General features: G+C 37.0%; 1 protein-coding gene across 1 annotated transcript in view; it reads left to right on the forward strand.

Annotated features, from left to right (window-relative positions):
- The window catches only part of POT1 (protection of telomeres 1), a 53255-nt gene that overhangs the window by 19264 nt on the left and 15804 nt on the right, over window positions 1-18187 (forward strand). The window contains exons 8-10 of the mRNA XM_009074339.1: window positions 6957-7247; window positions 11080-11235; window positions 16404-16564. Of these exons, the coding sequence (XP_009072587.1) occupies window positions 6957-7247; window positions 11080-11235; window positions 16404-16564 (608 nt within the window). The remainder of the gene's footprint in view (window positions 1-6956; window positions 7248-11079; window positions 11236-16403; window positions 16565-18187) is intronic.

The following is an 18187-nucleotide window of genomic DNA, read 5'->3' on the forward strand; positions in this document are numbered from 1 at the left end:
GATCTGTCTGGGGTTGTTGGTGTGCAGTGTGCTCGAGCTGCTGCATCAATGTTTTCCTGCCTTACCCCCTATTTATTTCAGTCAAAAGTCATGCAAAAAACAGCATTTCTAGCTTTGTCACTGCTTCTGCTGGATGTTTTTCTTATGACTACAGAAACTGCATAGGGAAGAGGAACCACCTAACAGGGACTGAGTGGAAGTCTTGTACAGCTGTGCCACACTTAAAGAGGTGCAGAGTAGGACCAAAGACATGATTTTACCACGTTGCCTATTAATTTGCAGCATAACCATACATAATTGTGTAATTTCATTTTGTGTAGAATAATTAGAGCAGAAATGAAAGAGGCCAGTGAATAAAAAAACCAGTTTGCATATTTGAACACTCCTGGGAGATCTAGAAAATTTAGGATTGTACAAAAGAATGATAAAAGGGATAAAGATCTGTATTACCAAGCATGTACATTTTGATATGCTGTAGCAGGAGAACAAAGATCAAAACCCCAGGACAATGAATGTAAGAAGTGGTAGGATTTATCCAGTATTTGGGTTTTGTAGTGCTGAAATTGTTAAGAAAGAACTTGTTAAAATTCAGAAACTGTCTTCAGTTATTCATGTATATTATAAATACTTGCAATTGAGAGATGAATTAGTTAAGTTATTCTGAGTTAGTATAAAGCTAGTATAAAGTCATCTTTATGTCTAATTAGAGTGGATTGAAACTGTATTTAGATTTTGAAGTTTGTGTTGCTAATCAGTACTTGAGATGTGCTGTTAGTCTTGGAAGTTCATTAATTTAACTTCAGATGGGAAAGTCTTGTGCTAAATTCTTAATTTTCTCTGAAACCACCAGAGTGAGTGTTACACAGATACACTTGTTTCTGAAATTCAGTGGCAGTAGAAACTTGTTTATTGCTTCCGAAAACAAAATGCATATTTTATAACACGTGTGAAAAAAGGAGAAAGTAGAAAGGGGTCTGATTAGAGTAAAAGTATTGAAAAGTTGCATGTCTGTGGTAGGTTAATATTGTTATTTTCTTTGAGATGTGGGAAGTACAAGACCACTTGTTTTGTATGCAAACATAATATTGTCTCAGTTTCAGTATTTATTTTTAGCACAAGGTCATTAAGGAAACCTACTGATATAGCACATGTAAGGAACCTCAGCATTCTCCTGGCATTCTCATTTGGCATCAGGTTTTTGAGGATACCATTCTAGAATCCTTGGCAGTAGGTACTTCATCATTCTCCAAGATGATGTTTAAAGATAGGGTCTATTAATTCCCTCCCCACATACACTTTTTTTTTATCACAGCTGAGCTGTTGTGTGTGGTTTCCAGTCCTAACAGACCTCCAGCTGCTCACAATCCATACCTCTTCAGATGCATAAACTGACTGTTTGTTTAATTACTGAGTTAGAATGATCTACACTCACCAAGTTGTCTTGTTCTGGATGGGAATATTTTGACTACCCTAGGCTAACCAACACTTACTTTGGAAGTTTTCGTATCTGATCTGAGCAGGCAAAAGTCTGACAGAAAAGCCTGGTGCCAACTGCTGGGAATGAACTGGGAGGGGGAGGATCTCTTCGTCCCTTTCACCCATTCACCCACAATCAGCATAGTAGGTGTGACTGCTGTGCAGCACAGTTTTCAATTAAAAAAAAGAAATCAACTCTAATTAGAATTTTCATTACACTGTCTGCAGTTCCTCCTTCACTTTCTTCTGCTCTTGTCTTCAGGCCTTAATCACCTTCTCTCAGCTTGCTGAACGAAAAGCAATTGAGGGTGGCAGAGGCCACAGTCTGTCAGAGCTGTGCTTACCAGTGAGGACAGATACATCATCCTTATAGCACATGTTCACATTTTACCTGTCCCAGATACGCTTTTGAGAGAATTCTGAGACACTGACATTGATAGCAAACACATTTTTGAAAATTACTGCTCCTAGTTACACTCTTAACTGCTAATGAATAACTTCTCTTCATAGTAACAGAGCTGTTGGCAAGGTCCAATGGTCAGAGATAATAAGAACTTAATGGAGGGGATTCTGTTGGAATTACTCTGGGGAGAGAATAACTTTATTTGCTCAGCATTTGTTGCAGAGAAGGAAAATTTTAAGTATCTTAGTAACAGAACTGAAATATCTAGTTTTAATTAGATTTCTGTTCATATTTCTTGAAGTGCATTTTTATGCACAGTCAGTGCTCTGCAGAGATTGCAGCAGGGGCATCCCCCAGTATAAAAGCCATGCCTGTGATCTGCTTGTCTAGCCTCCCTCTAGTTTTCTTAGGTGGAGTTTCCTTGGAACTTTTTTTGGTTCACTGTGGATGCTCTTAGTATCTTATAATTAATGCCTAGTGGTTATGCTGTTAAAGAGAAGGAAGAGGCAACCTACTGGTACTGACTAAACCTGTGCTATTTTATCCTCATTTGCCTTAGGAGTTTTGACCAGTATTGTGCCCTTCTTTGAATTACCCAAACACTGCCATGCTGGTAGAACTATAATTTCCTCATTGGCTTTTTTTAGTATTCCTTATTACCTCTGAGTGATTCATGAGCAAGAACTTATTTCTTCACTCCCACTGAAGTGAATTGGTATTTGATTTCCATTTTAATGTTTGAGAATTGGGGAAAAGTGAAGCACATCTTTATTTAGGTGTTCATTGTGTTCAGTGTACTCTAGTTTCTAATAGAATCACTGTCCACAATGTGTTCTGGTGGGTCTTTTTCCTGAATACACAACATTGTAGAGCTGTGTGGCTCAGGTGGACACTTGAAGAATGAAGACTAAGGGAGTGACCTCTCATTACAAACTGTACTTATATGGCTTCCTTGGCATAATGCAATCTCTGTAGCAATCACCTAAACCTTAATGCTGTAGCTTTTTGTCATAGTAATCTTGATAGTATTCTTCTCTCTTACTTTCATGCCTTAACTTCTTCTGTACATAGGCTCCAGTTGCTGTAACAAATGCAGTAGGAATCTTAAAATTGTCAGCCTCTTTGTTACACAGCACTAATTCATCACCACTGCACTTCTTGAGTCATGCACTGTGTAGGAAAATGTCCTGTAGAAAAATAGGGTAATGGAATGGAATATCATAACATAAATGCACCATGAACTGAATTGAGTTTAAACAGATATCAGTAACTGTCAGCTACTTAACATAGGATTTGTTCCACTAGGTTACCTACTTTGATATTTGAACCAGTCTGCTGTTATTTCCAGGAGCAATCTTACTTGTGCACTTGACTTCAGTTTCCTTGTCTCTGTGCATTCCCTCCTCTAGGGGCATCGACTTTCCTTGCATACATTGGATTTCTTTTCCTTCTTTCTACTTGATGCAATATGGAAGGCACTGAGAGAAAGACACAGCAGAACTATCTGCTCACTTATTCCTGGACAGGTTTTGCCAGAGCTCTTGGGTCAATAAGGCTGAAAGGGGAAGAGTCTGAAGCTTAGATACATAACATAGCGAGTGAACATTAAATTTGGGCAGAATTTAGCCCCCAGACTAACCCAGAGCCCTCAGTCTTCTCTAAGTAAATGTGATCCAAATATATAAACTTGGCCAAAGTTAGGTTTGAGCCTTTCTGCTAAAAGTGATGTCAAAGAACCATATTCAAAGGGTTGGAATGCATCTTAAAGGTCATCTAGTCCCAACCATGAGCAGGGACACCTCCCAGTAGACGAGGTTGCTCAAGGCTTTATCCAACCTGGCTTTGAACGCTGCCACTGTCTGTGGCACTGCAACTCTGTTTACAAATTCTTACTCTAAAGTGTGGAAGGAATTGAATTTTTTTTAATAAAGAGCTATGAGATCTTTTTTAATACAGAAAACCCACCATTTATCTCAGAAATCTCACTAGTACTGTTGCTTTTGTCTTCCCTTCAAAGACTCTGTAAGGCATTCAACTCACAATGAATGGCATTTAAATTTAAAGCAGGTGCTCGTCCTATAGTAAATAATGTCAAGAAATATTGACTGTAGGCACTGACAGTTTCTTTGTAATTTGAAGTCTTAAGAAATTTGCACAAATGTTTCCTGACATTTTCATCTCAATCCTTTTGGTCAAGTTACCTGTTCATGTCTTAAATATGTAGGAAATATTCCAAAATAGTAATTTTTTACTTTACTACAATACTCTCCAATATTCTATCCCACTTTCTCTGAGGAATATTTCTAAAGCAGTATCACAATGCCTGCTGTTTTTTAAAATTCTTACCAAAGCATAAATTATTTCAGCTGGTTTAAGTATGTATACTTTTTGCATACAATTTGTTTCCACAAAATACACGTTCAGGTGAATTGAATTGGTAATTCAAATCTACAATGCATTGCTCATTTTCTTTAATTTCTCTTTCCATTGCTGCAGACACTTCTGATAATCTCATTTTGCAGACAGCAATTCTCAGGAAAGCTAGAGAATAGGATATAATTTATGGTTCTGATATCTAGGTGTGTTTATCATGTCTTCATAAAAATTCATTTTACTTCCATGTGACTATTCTTGTTAACTTTATTTTGGAAAGTGCCTGGAGGTAGTTTTTATAGTTCAGTTTTCTTCTTGTTATATTTAAACATATTCAAAATGGTTTAATTTATACTTCAAATGGCTTCTCTATTTCATTATTTCCTCTCTGTTCATATAGCTGCAGGTGCAAGTACACCAGGATTACGTTATTAAAATATAAAAATATAATGAGCATACTGTCATATCCAAAGTTCTTTAGACTATTTACTTAAGATGAGAAAACATTTACAAGGTGTGCTCAGCTGGCCAAGAAGGCCAGTGGCATCCTGGCCTTTATCAGGAATAGTGTGGTCAGCAGGACCAGGGAGGTGACTCTGCCCCTGTACTCGGCACAGGTGAGGCCACACCTTGAGTACTGTGCTCAGTTCTGGGCCCCTCAGTTCAGGAAGGATATTGAGGTGCTGGAGCAGGTCCAGAGAAGAGCAATGAGGCTGGTGAAGGGACTCGAGCACAAGTGCTATGAGGAGAGGCTAAGGGAGCTGGGATTGTTTAGCCTGGAGAAGAGGAGGCTCAGGGGAGACCTTATCACCCTCTACAACTACCTGAAAGGAGGTTGTAGTCAGGTGGGGGTTGGTCTCTTCTCCCAGGCATCTAGCAGTAGGACAAGAGGGCACAGACTCAAGCTCTGCCAGGGGAGGTTTAGGTTGGATATTAGGAAGAGATTTTTTACGGGAAGAGTAGTCAGGCATGGGAATGGGCTGCCCAAGGAGGTGGTGGATTCACCATTCCTGGAGGTTTTCAGAATGAGACTGGATGTGGCACTTAGTGCCATGGTCTAATAATGACGATAGGGTTGGACTCGATGATCTTTGAGGTCTTTTTGCAATCCAGTTGATTCTATGATTCTATGAAATATACTAAGTGCATTCCAATGTTTTTCTGACAGGAAGCTTTTCATACAAACACCAACAGTGACAATCATAGAAAAAAAAAAGTTCCTTCTTAGTAGAAGAATGTGTACATTAGCTTAATATATGTTGTTTTACAGGGCATTTTTTGATATTCTAGGATGATCTGCAGTGGTTTCATAATAGTCCTTTGCTCCTGCAATTTAACAATCAGTTTTGATGGAAAACTGCCTCGGAGATGCTATTATTCCAGCTTTATACTCTGCTTGCTATCATATTTTTCCATTCAGTGAGATAAATAACACCAGTTCAAGTAAAAAACCCACCTCATTCAGGTGTTTTAGGTTGCTGTAAATCCATTTATAAGTATTTTAAGATTAGATTCTTTTCAGTAACCATATCCATAGAAATCACTGCAGTTTATTGTCCATGCAGTTTAAGGTGAGATTTCACCTATTGTTCATAGTTTACAAAAACTATGCCAAAGACTCCTGCAATATGTATTACAATTTACTTGCTTGCTTAGTACAAGTCAAATGCATTTCATCTGCTCCATTTTTGTCCTGGAGGATATTTTTGTTTAGCAACCATTATTTGTTGATATGATTTAAAATTCTCAGGAAAATTTTTGAGTTACAGCTATCTGCCCCACCTCCCTGTTCTTCCCCCAGCACCCTTTCCCACCAATTTTTTAAAGAAATTCTCCAAGGCCTCTAGAAATAACATAAAACCTACTGAGGGGGAATTGTCATCATAGACAAAAGTCTCAGATTGGCTCTTTTCTCTAAGTTTAATTCAATTTCAAAATAATTTTTGTGGAAAATAGAACTAGTTTACAGTGCCAATGCTTAAATTGGATCTGAGATCTACGTAGAATGCCATAATGAAACAGTATTTGCCCATGGATTTTGTTCTTTTTGCTCTCCAGTGATCCCTCATCACTTTAGCAATGATTTGTTTCTAAAGGACGAGCCCAGAGAATTTCTGTTGACCATCAGCTGTTCTGTGGGTCTGACATAAGTAATTTTCCAGCTGTGAAATACTTTGTTCTATAGCCTGTTCTACATTTACTTCTCCTCTTTCTTCTCTTGTTCACTAAATAATATTGTTGCGTTCTTTTTACCTTTGAGAGCACTCAGTGGCTTCTCCACATGCCTGTGCCTAAGGACATTTGGGTTTGCTTCAAGATCCTGGGTAATTTTTGCATCATGACAGTTGAGGTTTACCTTCTTACGTATTTTTATTTCTTTTCTTATTTTATAATTGCCTTTTCCTGCATTAGGACTGATTTCAAATGCACTTAACGAGGGTACTGGGAGATGTCAAGTACAGTATGTTTGAGCACAACCTCCTGAATGCTCAAAGCATTTTTTTTGTGAGATTATATTTATTATATTCATTTGGTTTTTGTTATTAATGCTAATTTAAATTTTTTGTTCTGTTCTTATTTTTACTCCTTTTTCCCAATAGCACCAGGGTCAATGGTCCATTCTTCATGCACATGATAAAGCAGAAATACATTTGTATTAACATGCAGTGCAAACTTTTTTGTTTTCATTCATATTTTGTTACAGATCAGGGAATACAATGGACAGATGCAGGGAATTACCAGTGGGGGATTTGCATCCTTGACATTTGATGGAAATGCAGGAGCGCCAATAGTTCCTCGAACTTCGAGTAAGGTGTACACTTTCATGGATGAAGAACAGAAAACCATAGAAGAATTGCGTCTTTGGGCAGCCAGTAATATTTCCATCTCTGGACCAGCAGCAAAATTGTCTTGTGTTCAGCCAATGCTGTACTTTGATCTCACTTGCCAGCTGGTAGGAAAAGCAAAAGTGGATGGATCTTCTTTTCTTCTAAAGGTAGACGTATTTTTTTTTAATAATTTGTTACAGAGCAGACATTAATTGATTTAAATAATGTTACATAGATAAATATTTTGAGGTTAAGGAAATTTGTGATCCATTTCCATTTTATTTCTGAAAAAACAAAGCAGAAATCATAGTTCTCTTTGAAGTTGTTCCTTGATTTGTTTTTATTTTAGAGAGGTTTAGGCCTTTCTAAGATGGCATTGTATAGATCACTGTTTCACAAACATTTGTAGATAAACATTGCAAGATTTTCTAACCTTGAAAAATGTTGTTAATTTTAAACTTTATCCTTGTTTTTTAGTTAGCAGCACTTATTGCTTGTTTTTCTAGATCTGCTGGATATGATTTGGGCAGTAAGTAGCACTAATTAAAAGTAAATGAATGGATTATGTTCTCTATCTTGATGGATTTTAGGTAGCTTCTCTTAGTTATACATTAGCACTTTGGGCATCAGTGCTCACCGAAAATACAAAACGCAAAGTACCACACAAGAGGAGAGTAATTTCCAAGGGTGATGCTTAACAATAGCTGAATGAAAAGGAGGTTTGCATAGTATTGCTGGTTTTAGCTCCAGATGTATCAGTCTGGTGCTATTTTGAAACTTCTCTATATGTCTTTTTCTTTATTTTTTAAGTTGATTATTAAAACATGAGTGATGATCAAGCTGTTATTTTCCACTTTATGACTTTCTAAAATTATTTATTGGTTCTTCTGTATTAAACTGTATTGTTACAATATTGTTAGAAGTAGCACTTGGCATTATTCCTTCATTAGAGCAGCAAAGACTTTTCTCATACAAAGCAGTGCATGCACTACACAGAAGGAAACCTTTAGTGTATGCTGTAACATGCTCTGCAGCTGTTACAAACACTTCCACAGAATTATCCCTTGTGAAATAGATGTCAAATGAGACCCAGTAAAATTTCAGAACTTTGTGGACTGTAATTAAATTGTTTGTTAAAAAGTGTATATTCAGCATGGAAGGACCATTCGCAAGGACAGAGACAAGTGCTTTCTTATATTATTAATATTTCTTTACGTGCTTTTATGTGTTGTAAGAGCCAAAGTTGGTTTTGTCACTTTTGTAGAGTACAGGTAATGACTTGAGGGGGAAATCTTAAGATAGGCTTGGGAAGGTAAAAGTCTGAAATCAAATAATGATAGTTCAATTTTTCTCATACATAATTGCTTTGACAGTATATATATTTTAGCATTATAAAATGTTAAGTGCTTAAATCCATATTAAAATGCATCAGACAAGCTTAAAAATGCTACATTAACATTGACATGCTGTTCCCAATTTCCTCCACTTTTCAACAATGGCAAAATCCCTTTCTCATATGAAATATTGGTTGTGATAGAAGCTTTTTTTTAAATTTGTAGACAGATCTCTTGATTATTTTGTCAATTTGCTAAACAAAAAAAATAAAAAAACCAAACCAGTTCAATATCAGCTCAAATGAAGTGGTCATTAAATATTATAATTATATTATTTTGGTTATACATTTCATATTAATTTAAATTTGTCATGTTAGTCCAAGCGTATCAGTTATATTAATTGTTGATCATACTATGAAATATCATGGATATTTTAAGCATCAAGGTATTGCTTCAAAGACAGCTTAAATGAATTTCAGTGATTTTGTGCATCACTTGTAGCATAACCTTTAACTTACACTTGATAAATTAATCGTGGTATGCACAGCAGCTGAGATGGACATGGCAAAAAGAAGCCACTGACTTGCTAGTGTTTGCCATTTTATGAGAATTTTGTTATTCAAACTGATGGAGACTAAAAAAGTCACACTAGAAATTATTCTGTCATTTATGCCTTTTATAAGTTTTACTATTATTCTTTTCTCTCTCCTGTCTGTCAGTTAAATTGTCTACATTATGCTCATTGTATGACTTACCTGTTTTTCTCTTCAGCAGAGTAAGCTATTATTGTGTCTCTTCTATTTCAGTGTGTTGCCAGCCATGGTGATCAAAGGTTATTGCTAATTTCTTAGCTTCAGTCTGCTCATGGCTACTAATAGAATAATTAGTTGTTTCTTACCCAGAATTAATTTAGCCAGTGTTAGGTTTTAGTCCAGTGTTGATTTTTGAAACCAGGACAACTTGAAACCAGGGTGTTTTCATCCATAATTTGTGTAAAGTGAAGCTGCCAAGCTCCTGAGGTAGAGAGCTTGATCTATTTTCATATTTGTGCAAGAAAAATACCAAAGAAACCAATTACTTTTCCTAGGAATTTATTTTCTTTCTTAGAAAGGAAGGTTACTGGCTTATAAACTCCTCTGAAAGATGCCCTGGTGCTAAGCCCCATTAGTTCCTCTAGTGAAGGACATTTGAAAGTGAAGTTGTCATCCTTTTATCTGAACTTCAGGTTACTTCAATCCATTTGGCAGATCCATCTCTTCAGTGTAGAACTACCGAAGTGTCCCAAGTAAAGCCAGTCGAAAAATAATGGAAGACGTGACAAATTTAGGGTTCTATATTCTGTCAAAGTGATTAAATTCGTAATATCTATGCACTAAATCTGTGTTTCTCAAGATCAGTTCTGGAAAATATTTGATAATTCAAGCAATAGGCAACCTCTCTTTCTAAGGTGGTTTTAAGTATTTCATGGTGAAGGATCAGAAGATAATAGGCTTTTTTTAATCTGTGGCAGCATACACCACCTCATTATCTGGATCCTTCAGAATTCACTTGTATTTGGCAACATTAATTTGATGTTATGGGTCATTTTCACTGTGAACAGTTTTCCCTTTTATCTCTTGATTTTGGATGAGTATTCCAACCATGAGTTATTCTCAGTGTATTTATACATGGCTTTGCTGATTCTTGGATCTTTTCCTGTGGGTCTGTTGATCCATAGCAGTTCAACATAAGGAGTAGAAATGCTTTAAAAATTATGCTTTGGTGCAGTTTGGTTTTTTTCCTCACCCTCCACAATGCCTAATTCATGGACCAAAGCACCTTGGATCCACATGCCTGAAGTCCTGTGAAATGCAGCATTCAGAATTATAGTCCAAATACCCCTCGGTTTTTCTTTTACAATGATAGTATTTCAGCCCATTATTTTTGTTGTCTTTGAGAGGAGTGTGTCTTCAGAAACTCAGGAAAACATAGTTACGGAATATGTCATAAGCAGCTGTCACTGAAAGTTTCGTGTTTGGTTTAAGTAGTAAGATTTTGGTTCCGAAGTGCTAAGCCTGTTGGTAAACTTAGTTTTTCACAGTAACTTGATAGCTCAAAAATAACTGTTCATATTTCAGTACTTGGAGTGCATCAAGGATTTAGCTTTAGGCAAACAATGTTTAGAATTCTTTTTAACGAGTATATGTTAAGTTCTGATGTTAGAATATGTTCTGGATAACTGGTATAGGAGATCATCAGTCACTATATGGTTTGTACTCAGTATAAACATACTGTAGCTGGAGAGGTTAAAAATCCCTATAGCAGGATTAAAATATTAAGTATAGACAGTTCTGCATATAATGAATTCTAATAGTTGAAACTGGTGGACAAATAGTTGAGGTTTTGCTGGAGCTGATTTCTTTTTAAGATATTAACAAATTCCAAGTCTTATCACTCAGTCATATTCTCTACAGAGGTTATTTTGTGCTCTGTAAGGAATAATAGTTAAAAAAAATCCCATTAAGTGTAATTTAAGTATTTTAAGGACCTTTAGACTGAGACTCCAACTATTTTTTCTTATTGTTAACAATTTTTAATAAAACAAAAATTTTTTTTAAAAGAAAAGCTATAAAAATCTTAATCTGAATTATTCTGAGCATATTTAAATAATTCATTTGCATTGCAGGTATGGGATGGCACAAAATGTCCCTATCCAACATGGAAGGTGCCTGTGGAAGCAGAAGACCTGGAAGGAGAGAAAGCTCTTCTTCATCAGCTGAGAAATCTAACAGTGGACATTCTGGTCTATGATAACCATGTACAACTAGCAAAATCACTTAAGGTAATGCATGTCTAACTCTTCTTTTTGTGGCCTATTTCTGCTTAGAAGTGACTTCAGATAATGTATCAATTTAGTTCTCCTGTAATTAGTTTCATGTTTCTCTTTATCTTTCACTGTATTTCCCATACCTTCTATTTGAATGCAAAACTCCTTCAACATCTGTTAAACAGCCTCATTACCCGAAAACTGCCATGAAAAAATTCTTCCAATTAAGTTCTTTCAGACATTGTAATATATAATAACATAATCCCGTGAAAGTAAAGCATTCAGGAAATCTATTCTATGCTTTAGAATTATTTGTAAAAGATAAAACATGGGGTTAAACTTGTAGTCCCATTAAACACCCTTAATTCTAAAGTCAATAGAAGATTTTCTATCCTGTAACGTGTGCAGTTTGCAGTGCAATCTTCATTTAGTGGGTCAGTAATGTTGATTATGCTTAGAGAAAACAACAAAGTAATTAAACATTGGATCTTCAGCAATACTGCCATCTTGCTTCTGAACACAAGAAACTAGCAAAGAATGCACCTTTCATTTCATACCCAAGATCTTTTCTAAGAAAACATTTAACAGGAAATAAAGAGAAGGGATAACCATTTGTTAGGTTGGGGCTATCAGCAGCCATGAAATCAATCTGATAAATTAATGCCCATTGATAAGTAAATGGCAGATGACAAAAGAAGTGTAGACATTTGTGTAAGAATTCATAGCAAAACTTGCAGAAGTATTTAATTGCTTGCAAGTTCTCTTCCAGAATTTTTCTCCTGCTAACTGGTGTAATCTATTGATAAATGATTGCAGATGTTCCAGCGAAACAATAAGTTTTGAAAATTAGGGGGAAAAGCATTTTAATATTACTAAAACATATTTTCTTGAATAGCTGGTGATACTCCCCTTTACTACTCTCCCCCATTTATATTCAGGAATTGAATCACAGCCTTGATAACAAGAAAGGCAGATTGAAAAAAACAACCCTGAACTATATGTTTTATTTTAAAATTGTATCTGTAGGCACATGTTCAGGCAAGGAGGCACTGAGTAAGCACTACATGCTAGGGAAAGTGGGTAGTGTATTACAGTGAATTTTTTGCAAATCCTGGAGCACAGTGCCAGGGATACTGCTCTGTGAGAGTTTGTTAAAAACTTCTTGTTTGGATTGTCTGTCCAGAGAACACAGAAGGTAGGAGCATTTTATCCCATTTTCTGAGACATTTGTGTAATACTTACAGTTTTCAATGGAGAGAACTTTGGTAACATTGAACATATGTTACAGTTGATACTGTAAGCAGACTTTTTGTTCTCTGTATTTACTGGACTCTCTTTCCTGCTGCGTAGGATTGTGGCTTTTCAGTGTTTGGTGCCATAACAGAACACAAAAAGACTTTCCAGAAATCTCATCTCTGAAATAGATTACTTCCTGGGGCATAAAGACACAAGCAAGAGCTAAGCAAAGAAAATTATGTTCACTGCTTTTTCTTGAATTTCCCTTTTTCCTCTGGCTACCTGCAGTGCATGAGGCTTTCTCATTACTCAGGAACCTCAGTCTACAACCAACTGCCTGGGAAACAGTTGCTACCCTTAGGTTGTACATTGCTATTCTTCAGACATTCTTATCCTAGTGTTTCCAGATGGTCTCAGGATTCACTGTCTTTGCCATACAATTTGGGAATAGGTCTGTGACATGAGTTTCTCCATCTGGGGCATTTTGCTTAGATGGTAAGTATGGAGCTGAGTGAGCATCAGTGGTCAGTCTCTGCACAGTAGGGGGTCCAGCTGCCCACAGCTGGTCAGAGATTTCCTTATGTACTGTCATTCATTGAATATGGCTTGATACCATCAGTTTTCTGTTGCCAAGTGTTTTCTGTGAAGTACAATTAAAACTGTTAACCCTGAGCATTACATACAATCCTAGTCTGTAGTTTCACAGTATTTGCTTTGTTATATATCTTCAGATGCAGAATGTGTGTATTTTGGGCTGTTTCTTCCACCATATCCAATGTCATGTCTTTTTTGATAGTAGTTTAAACTGAAAAGTCTTGCTTTTCTAGTGCCAGAGTCACATTTTCAACCTGCAACTTTTTTCAGACCCAGGTAGCATTGCGTAGACATACCCTGTCACTAGTATTTTCTCCACTTTTGTCTTTTTACTCATTAAAATGGGGAAAAATGCAAAAGACCAGTGCCCTCTCACCCCACCCCATAGTCTTCTTAAATGGGTTTAAGCTGGTACTTGTTACTGCAAAGGACCATGCCCACAAGCTGTGTAGATGCTTCCTCCAATTTGCAAAGACTTGTGCATTGTTTAATCAGTAGAATTAGACTGTGGATATGATAAAAATGATGACGAAGAATTATCATTGAATATTATTAGCCATAAAAATAGGCATAAAAATAAGAACAGATGAATTTAAGTGATTCCTGTCAATAAAGACATCTTATCCTGAGTGCCTTTCTGGACAAAGATGATCATTTACCTGCCATGACAAGTGGCTGTTGCCATGACAAGTGGCTGTTCTGAATTCATCAGTGTGAATGTGAACACAACCCTATACACTTTGAAATAATCATGAGAATTTCCTATGCTAAAAAGTTTTTAGCCGGATAGTTACAGGAAATTGCATATGTGACTTCTGCGTTTTAATTCTCTCTAGCCTTAATATGTATATTTATAATAGTCATATTTGAATTGGGCTGCATTAGTATATTTTATATTGCTGCAAGAAATGTTTTTATACTGCTTTAATTTCATTTTAAATGAACTTGCTCTAAATGAGGTTCATAAATAGAACTGCTATAAAGTCAAGTAAGGAGCTGGTTTTGTACTAGATTTTAGTGATGGCTCTATAAATCATGGTGTTTACTTTAATGTAGATTATAATTTCTTCTCAGTCAAGTATATAAAGTGCTCTGTCTGCAGGCGTTCTGTAAACAGCAGGACTTTAATTTCATTTTAAATGAACTTGCTCTAAATGAGGTTCATAAATAGAACTGCTATAAAGTCAAGTAAGGAGCTGGTTTTGTACTAGATTTTAGTGATGGCTCTATAAATCATGGTGTTTACTTTAATGTAGATTATAATTTCTTCTCAGTCAAGTATATAAAGTGCTCTGTCTGCAGGCGTTCTGTAAACAGCAGGACAGGAAAATTTGCTCGCTGTTGTTAACGGTAAGCAAGGCTGCCTCCCGAAGGAATCCATGGAAACAGCACTCTGTCCACACAGCCTCAGAACCTGACAGACCTTTCCAGGTTTTGGCAATGCTAATTATAATGCATCTCTTTATTATAGTTCTAAGTGATATTAAAATATACAAAATTATAACATTTCCAGGAAATAATCTTACAAATGCATGTATAGGCAGATTGTTTTACAGTGAGGATATATCATGCCAAGTGAGTGTTGCACTAAAACGTAGTTCAGTTGACTTTTGCATGAGTTTCAGGGCCCAAGTTTAGAAGGCAGACTGAGAATTTTGTGTTCTTGGCTTCTGAGCTCTCCTCTCCCATGTTTAATTTTTTACATTTGCACATAGAGAAAATACTTAGTTTTTTCATACATTCTTCTTGAAAGAAATTTATTGATTATAATCAACTTTTTCCTGCTTGTAAGCAAATTATTCTGGGGGTGGGGGAGAAAGTAGTTTGTACTGTGTTATTCACATATGGTTATTTCGTAGGGTGAACTTAGCCAAGAACCTTTTAAAAAAAACTTCCTCTGAAAGTATTTGTCATAGTCATTATATTAGTTTTATAATATGAGTGTCCCTTGCATTTTTGGATAGCCAACATAATTAAGTGAAACCAGCATCAGGAAAGATAAAAACCAGAGCCTCTGGATAAGCCTGTTAACTGCCATCTAAATGCACAAGCTGTCCTGGCGATGCTTTGAATGAATAAAACAAGCAGCCCCCTAACAGTGCAGATCAGTTAAAACTCTGGTAAGCACTCCCTGCCAGAAGCAAAATAGGTGCAGTCTGAAGTGCACTTTTTATGTCCCTGCTTCCTGAATTGGACAATATGCTCCCTTTTTCATGTGTGATTATTGTTTAAAAGAACAGTTTGAATCCTTAATACAGACGAGGATTCTAAACACAGGTTGCTGTTCCATCTGCTTTTGTGCATATATATACACACACATAAGTGTTGTAGTAAGACCTGACTAATCCAATCTAATAGGAATCTTTTATAGGTTTCTACTGGTTAAAGTGGGAGCTGAAGCTGAAATAGGACTTAACAGACTGACTGTTATACTAATATTGCTGCCAATATGTTATGCTGATTTTACTGCTAATATATACTATATATATACACACAATAATATTTAGTACTATATAATATACTGATACTACTGCTGTAATATTAATTTCAATTGAAGTAAATTTGAAATAGTTTATCATTTGTATCAGGCTATTTAAAAGATACTTAGAATGAATATAAATCCAGATTTTTTGAATGTGTGTAGCTTGCCACAAAATAATTCTGCCCAAAACAATAAGCATATTCTCCGTGTACTTGAGAAGAAAATCTAACAGAGTTACGAAAAGTGCCAAAATCTTTCCATTTCTAACACGTGCTGGTGCCAAAAAAAACCTATATGTAATGTAAGAGTAAGATATGATAAAGAAATCTGAGTAAGCAGATACATTTGTATGTACACATAAACAGATTATAAGCCGTTCATGATGATGGGCATGAGGTCAATTGCTGAATGTGTTCATACATGGACAGATCACAGGGTGTCAGTCTCTGAAGGGCTGTGCTGCAAGTATGGAAGACAAATTGTGCCCTCAGGAAAAGAATATATTGACTCGTTTGATCTGTCTTCTGAAGTCTGTTTGTGAATTAGATTTCCTAAGAAGGCTTATGCTGGTTCTGAATCATCCTTTGCTGCCAGTAATGTCTGATAAAGCAAAACAAACAGGTCACCCAGAGAGCTTTTGCACTCTCCATATTTGAAAATATTCAAAACCCAGCTGGAGGCAACCCTAAGAAACCTGCTCTAGTTTGCTCTGCATTGGGCACAGGGATTCAACGAAGCAATCTCCAGAGGTCTCTGATAATTCCAGCTGTTATGTGTTTCAGTTAAAACAGGGAAGAAACTTTACTAGGCCTAGAATTTTCCCCATAAATAGCTAATCTTGTGTTATCAAAGTTTGTTTTCTTTCTTTCAGATTGGAAGTTTTCTGAGAATTTACAGTCTTCACACGAAACAAGCAAGTGCTGACAGCGAGGATGTCTCACATATAGAATTTCATCTTCATGGTGGCACCGGTTACGGTCGAGGAATAGGAGTCTTACCAGAAAGTAACCCAGATGTTAAGGAACTGAAAGTGTAAGTTCTACATGAAGGTGTTTTTTTTCCCTGGATGATTCTTGAAAACTAGGCTAATATAACAACTGTACAGTTTAGAGTTTTAAATGTACCTAAAAACCAGAAACTCTGGAACAGAATGTCTTTAGTGCCACTAAGATGAAGAGTATTTGGAGGGATAGGTAAATAAAGGCTTTGTTTCAAATTTAAGATACATTAGGGATCAAGACTTTTATTTTATAGTGCTGTGATAATACAGCCTGGTCTTATTAACATACTTATTCTGTGGCAAATAATCTTTTGACAACAAACCCCTTGTTTAAGCAAAGAAGTTAAGCACATTTTAAGCATGTGCATATATGTTACTTGGAAATGGTGAGATTTAAAGATGTTCAAAATGAAGCAGATAATTTACATGCTTTACTGATCTATGTTATATTCATAAGGAATCATAGGATCTTTTAGGTTGGAAAGGACCTTTAAGATCAGGTCCAAATGTAAACCTTGTCCAAGTCCACCACTACACCATGTCTCTGAGTGCCACATCTACATGTCTTTTAAAGACCTCAAGGGATGGTGACTCCACAACTTCCCTGCAAATCCTGTTCCAATCTTTGACAACCATTTCTGTGAAAAAAATTTCCTGATATCCAGTCTAAACTTTCCCTGGCACAACTTGAGGCCATTTCCTTTTTAGTTGCCTGGGAGAAGTTGCTGACCACCACCTTGTTAGAACCTCCTTTCAAGTATTTATAGAGACTGATAAGGTCTCCCTTTTAGCCTCCTTTTCTCCAGGCTAAAAAACCCTAGCTCCTTCAACTGCTTCTCATATGACTTGTGCTCCAGAGCCTTCACCAGGTTTGCTGCCCTGCTCTGGACTCGCTCCAGCACCTCAATGTCTTTCTTGTAGTGAAGGGTCCAAACAACTTGAGGCCCTTTTTAGTTGCCTGGGAGAAGTTGCTGACCACCACCTTGTTAGAACCTCCTTTCAAGTATTTATAGAGACTGATAAGGTCTCCCTTTTAGCCTCCTTTTCTCCAGGCTAAAAAACCCTAGCTCCTTCAACTGCTTCTCATATGACTTGTGCTCCAGAGCCTTCACCAGGTTTGCTGCCCTGCTCTGGACTCGCTCCAGCACCTCAAGTTGCCTGGGAGAAGTTGCTGACCACCACCTTGTTAGAACCTCCTTTCAAGTATTTATAGAGACTGATAAGGTCTCCCTTTTAGCCTCCTTTTCTCCAGGCTAAAAAACCCTAGCTCCTTCAACTGCTTCTCATATGACTTGTGCTCCAGAGCCTTCACCAGGTTTGCTGCCCTGCTCTGGACTCGCTCCAGCACCTCAATGTCTTTCTTGTAGTGAAGGGTCCAAACTGAGTGCTGGATTCAAGGTGTTACCTCACCAGTGCCGACTACAGAAGGACAATCACTGCTGGGTCCTGCTGGCCACACTATTTGTGATACAAGGCAGGATGGCCTTGGCAGCGTGCGCCACCTGGGCACACTGCTGGCTCATGTTCAGCCACTGTCAACTAGGACCTCCATGTCCTCTTCCACTGGGCAGCTTTCCAGCCTCTCTTCCCCAAGCCTGTAGTGCTGCACGGGCTTGTTGTGACCCAAGGGCAGGACTTGGCACTTCAGCTTGTTG

Source organism: Acanthisitta chloris, unplaced genomic scaffold, assembly GCF_000695815.1.
Source record: "Acanthisitta chloris isolate BGI_N310 unplaced genomic scaffold, ASM69581v1 scaffold7135, whole genome shotgun sequence".
Classification (NCBI taxonomy): Eukaryota; Metazoa; Chordata; class Aves; order Passeriformes; family Acanthisittidae; genus Acanthisitta; species Acanthisitta chloris.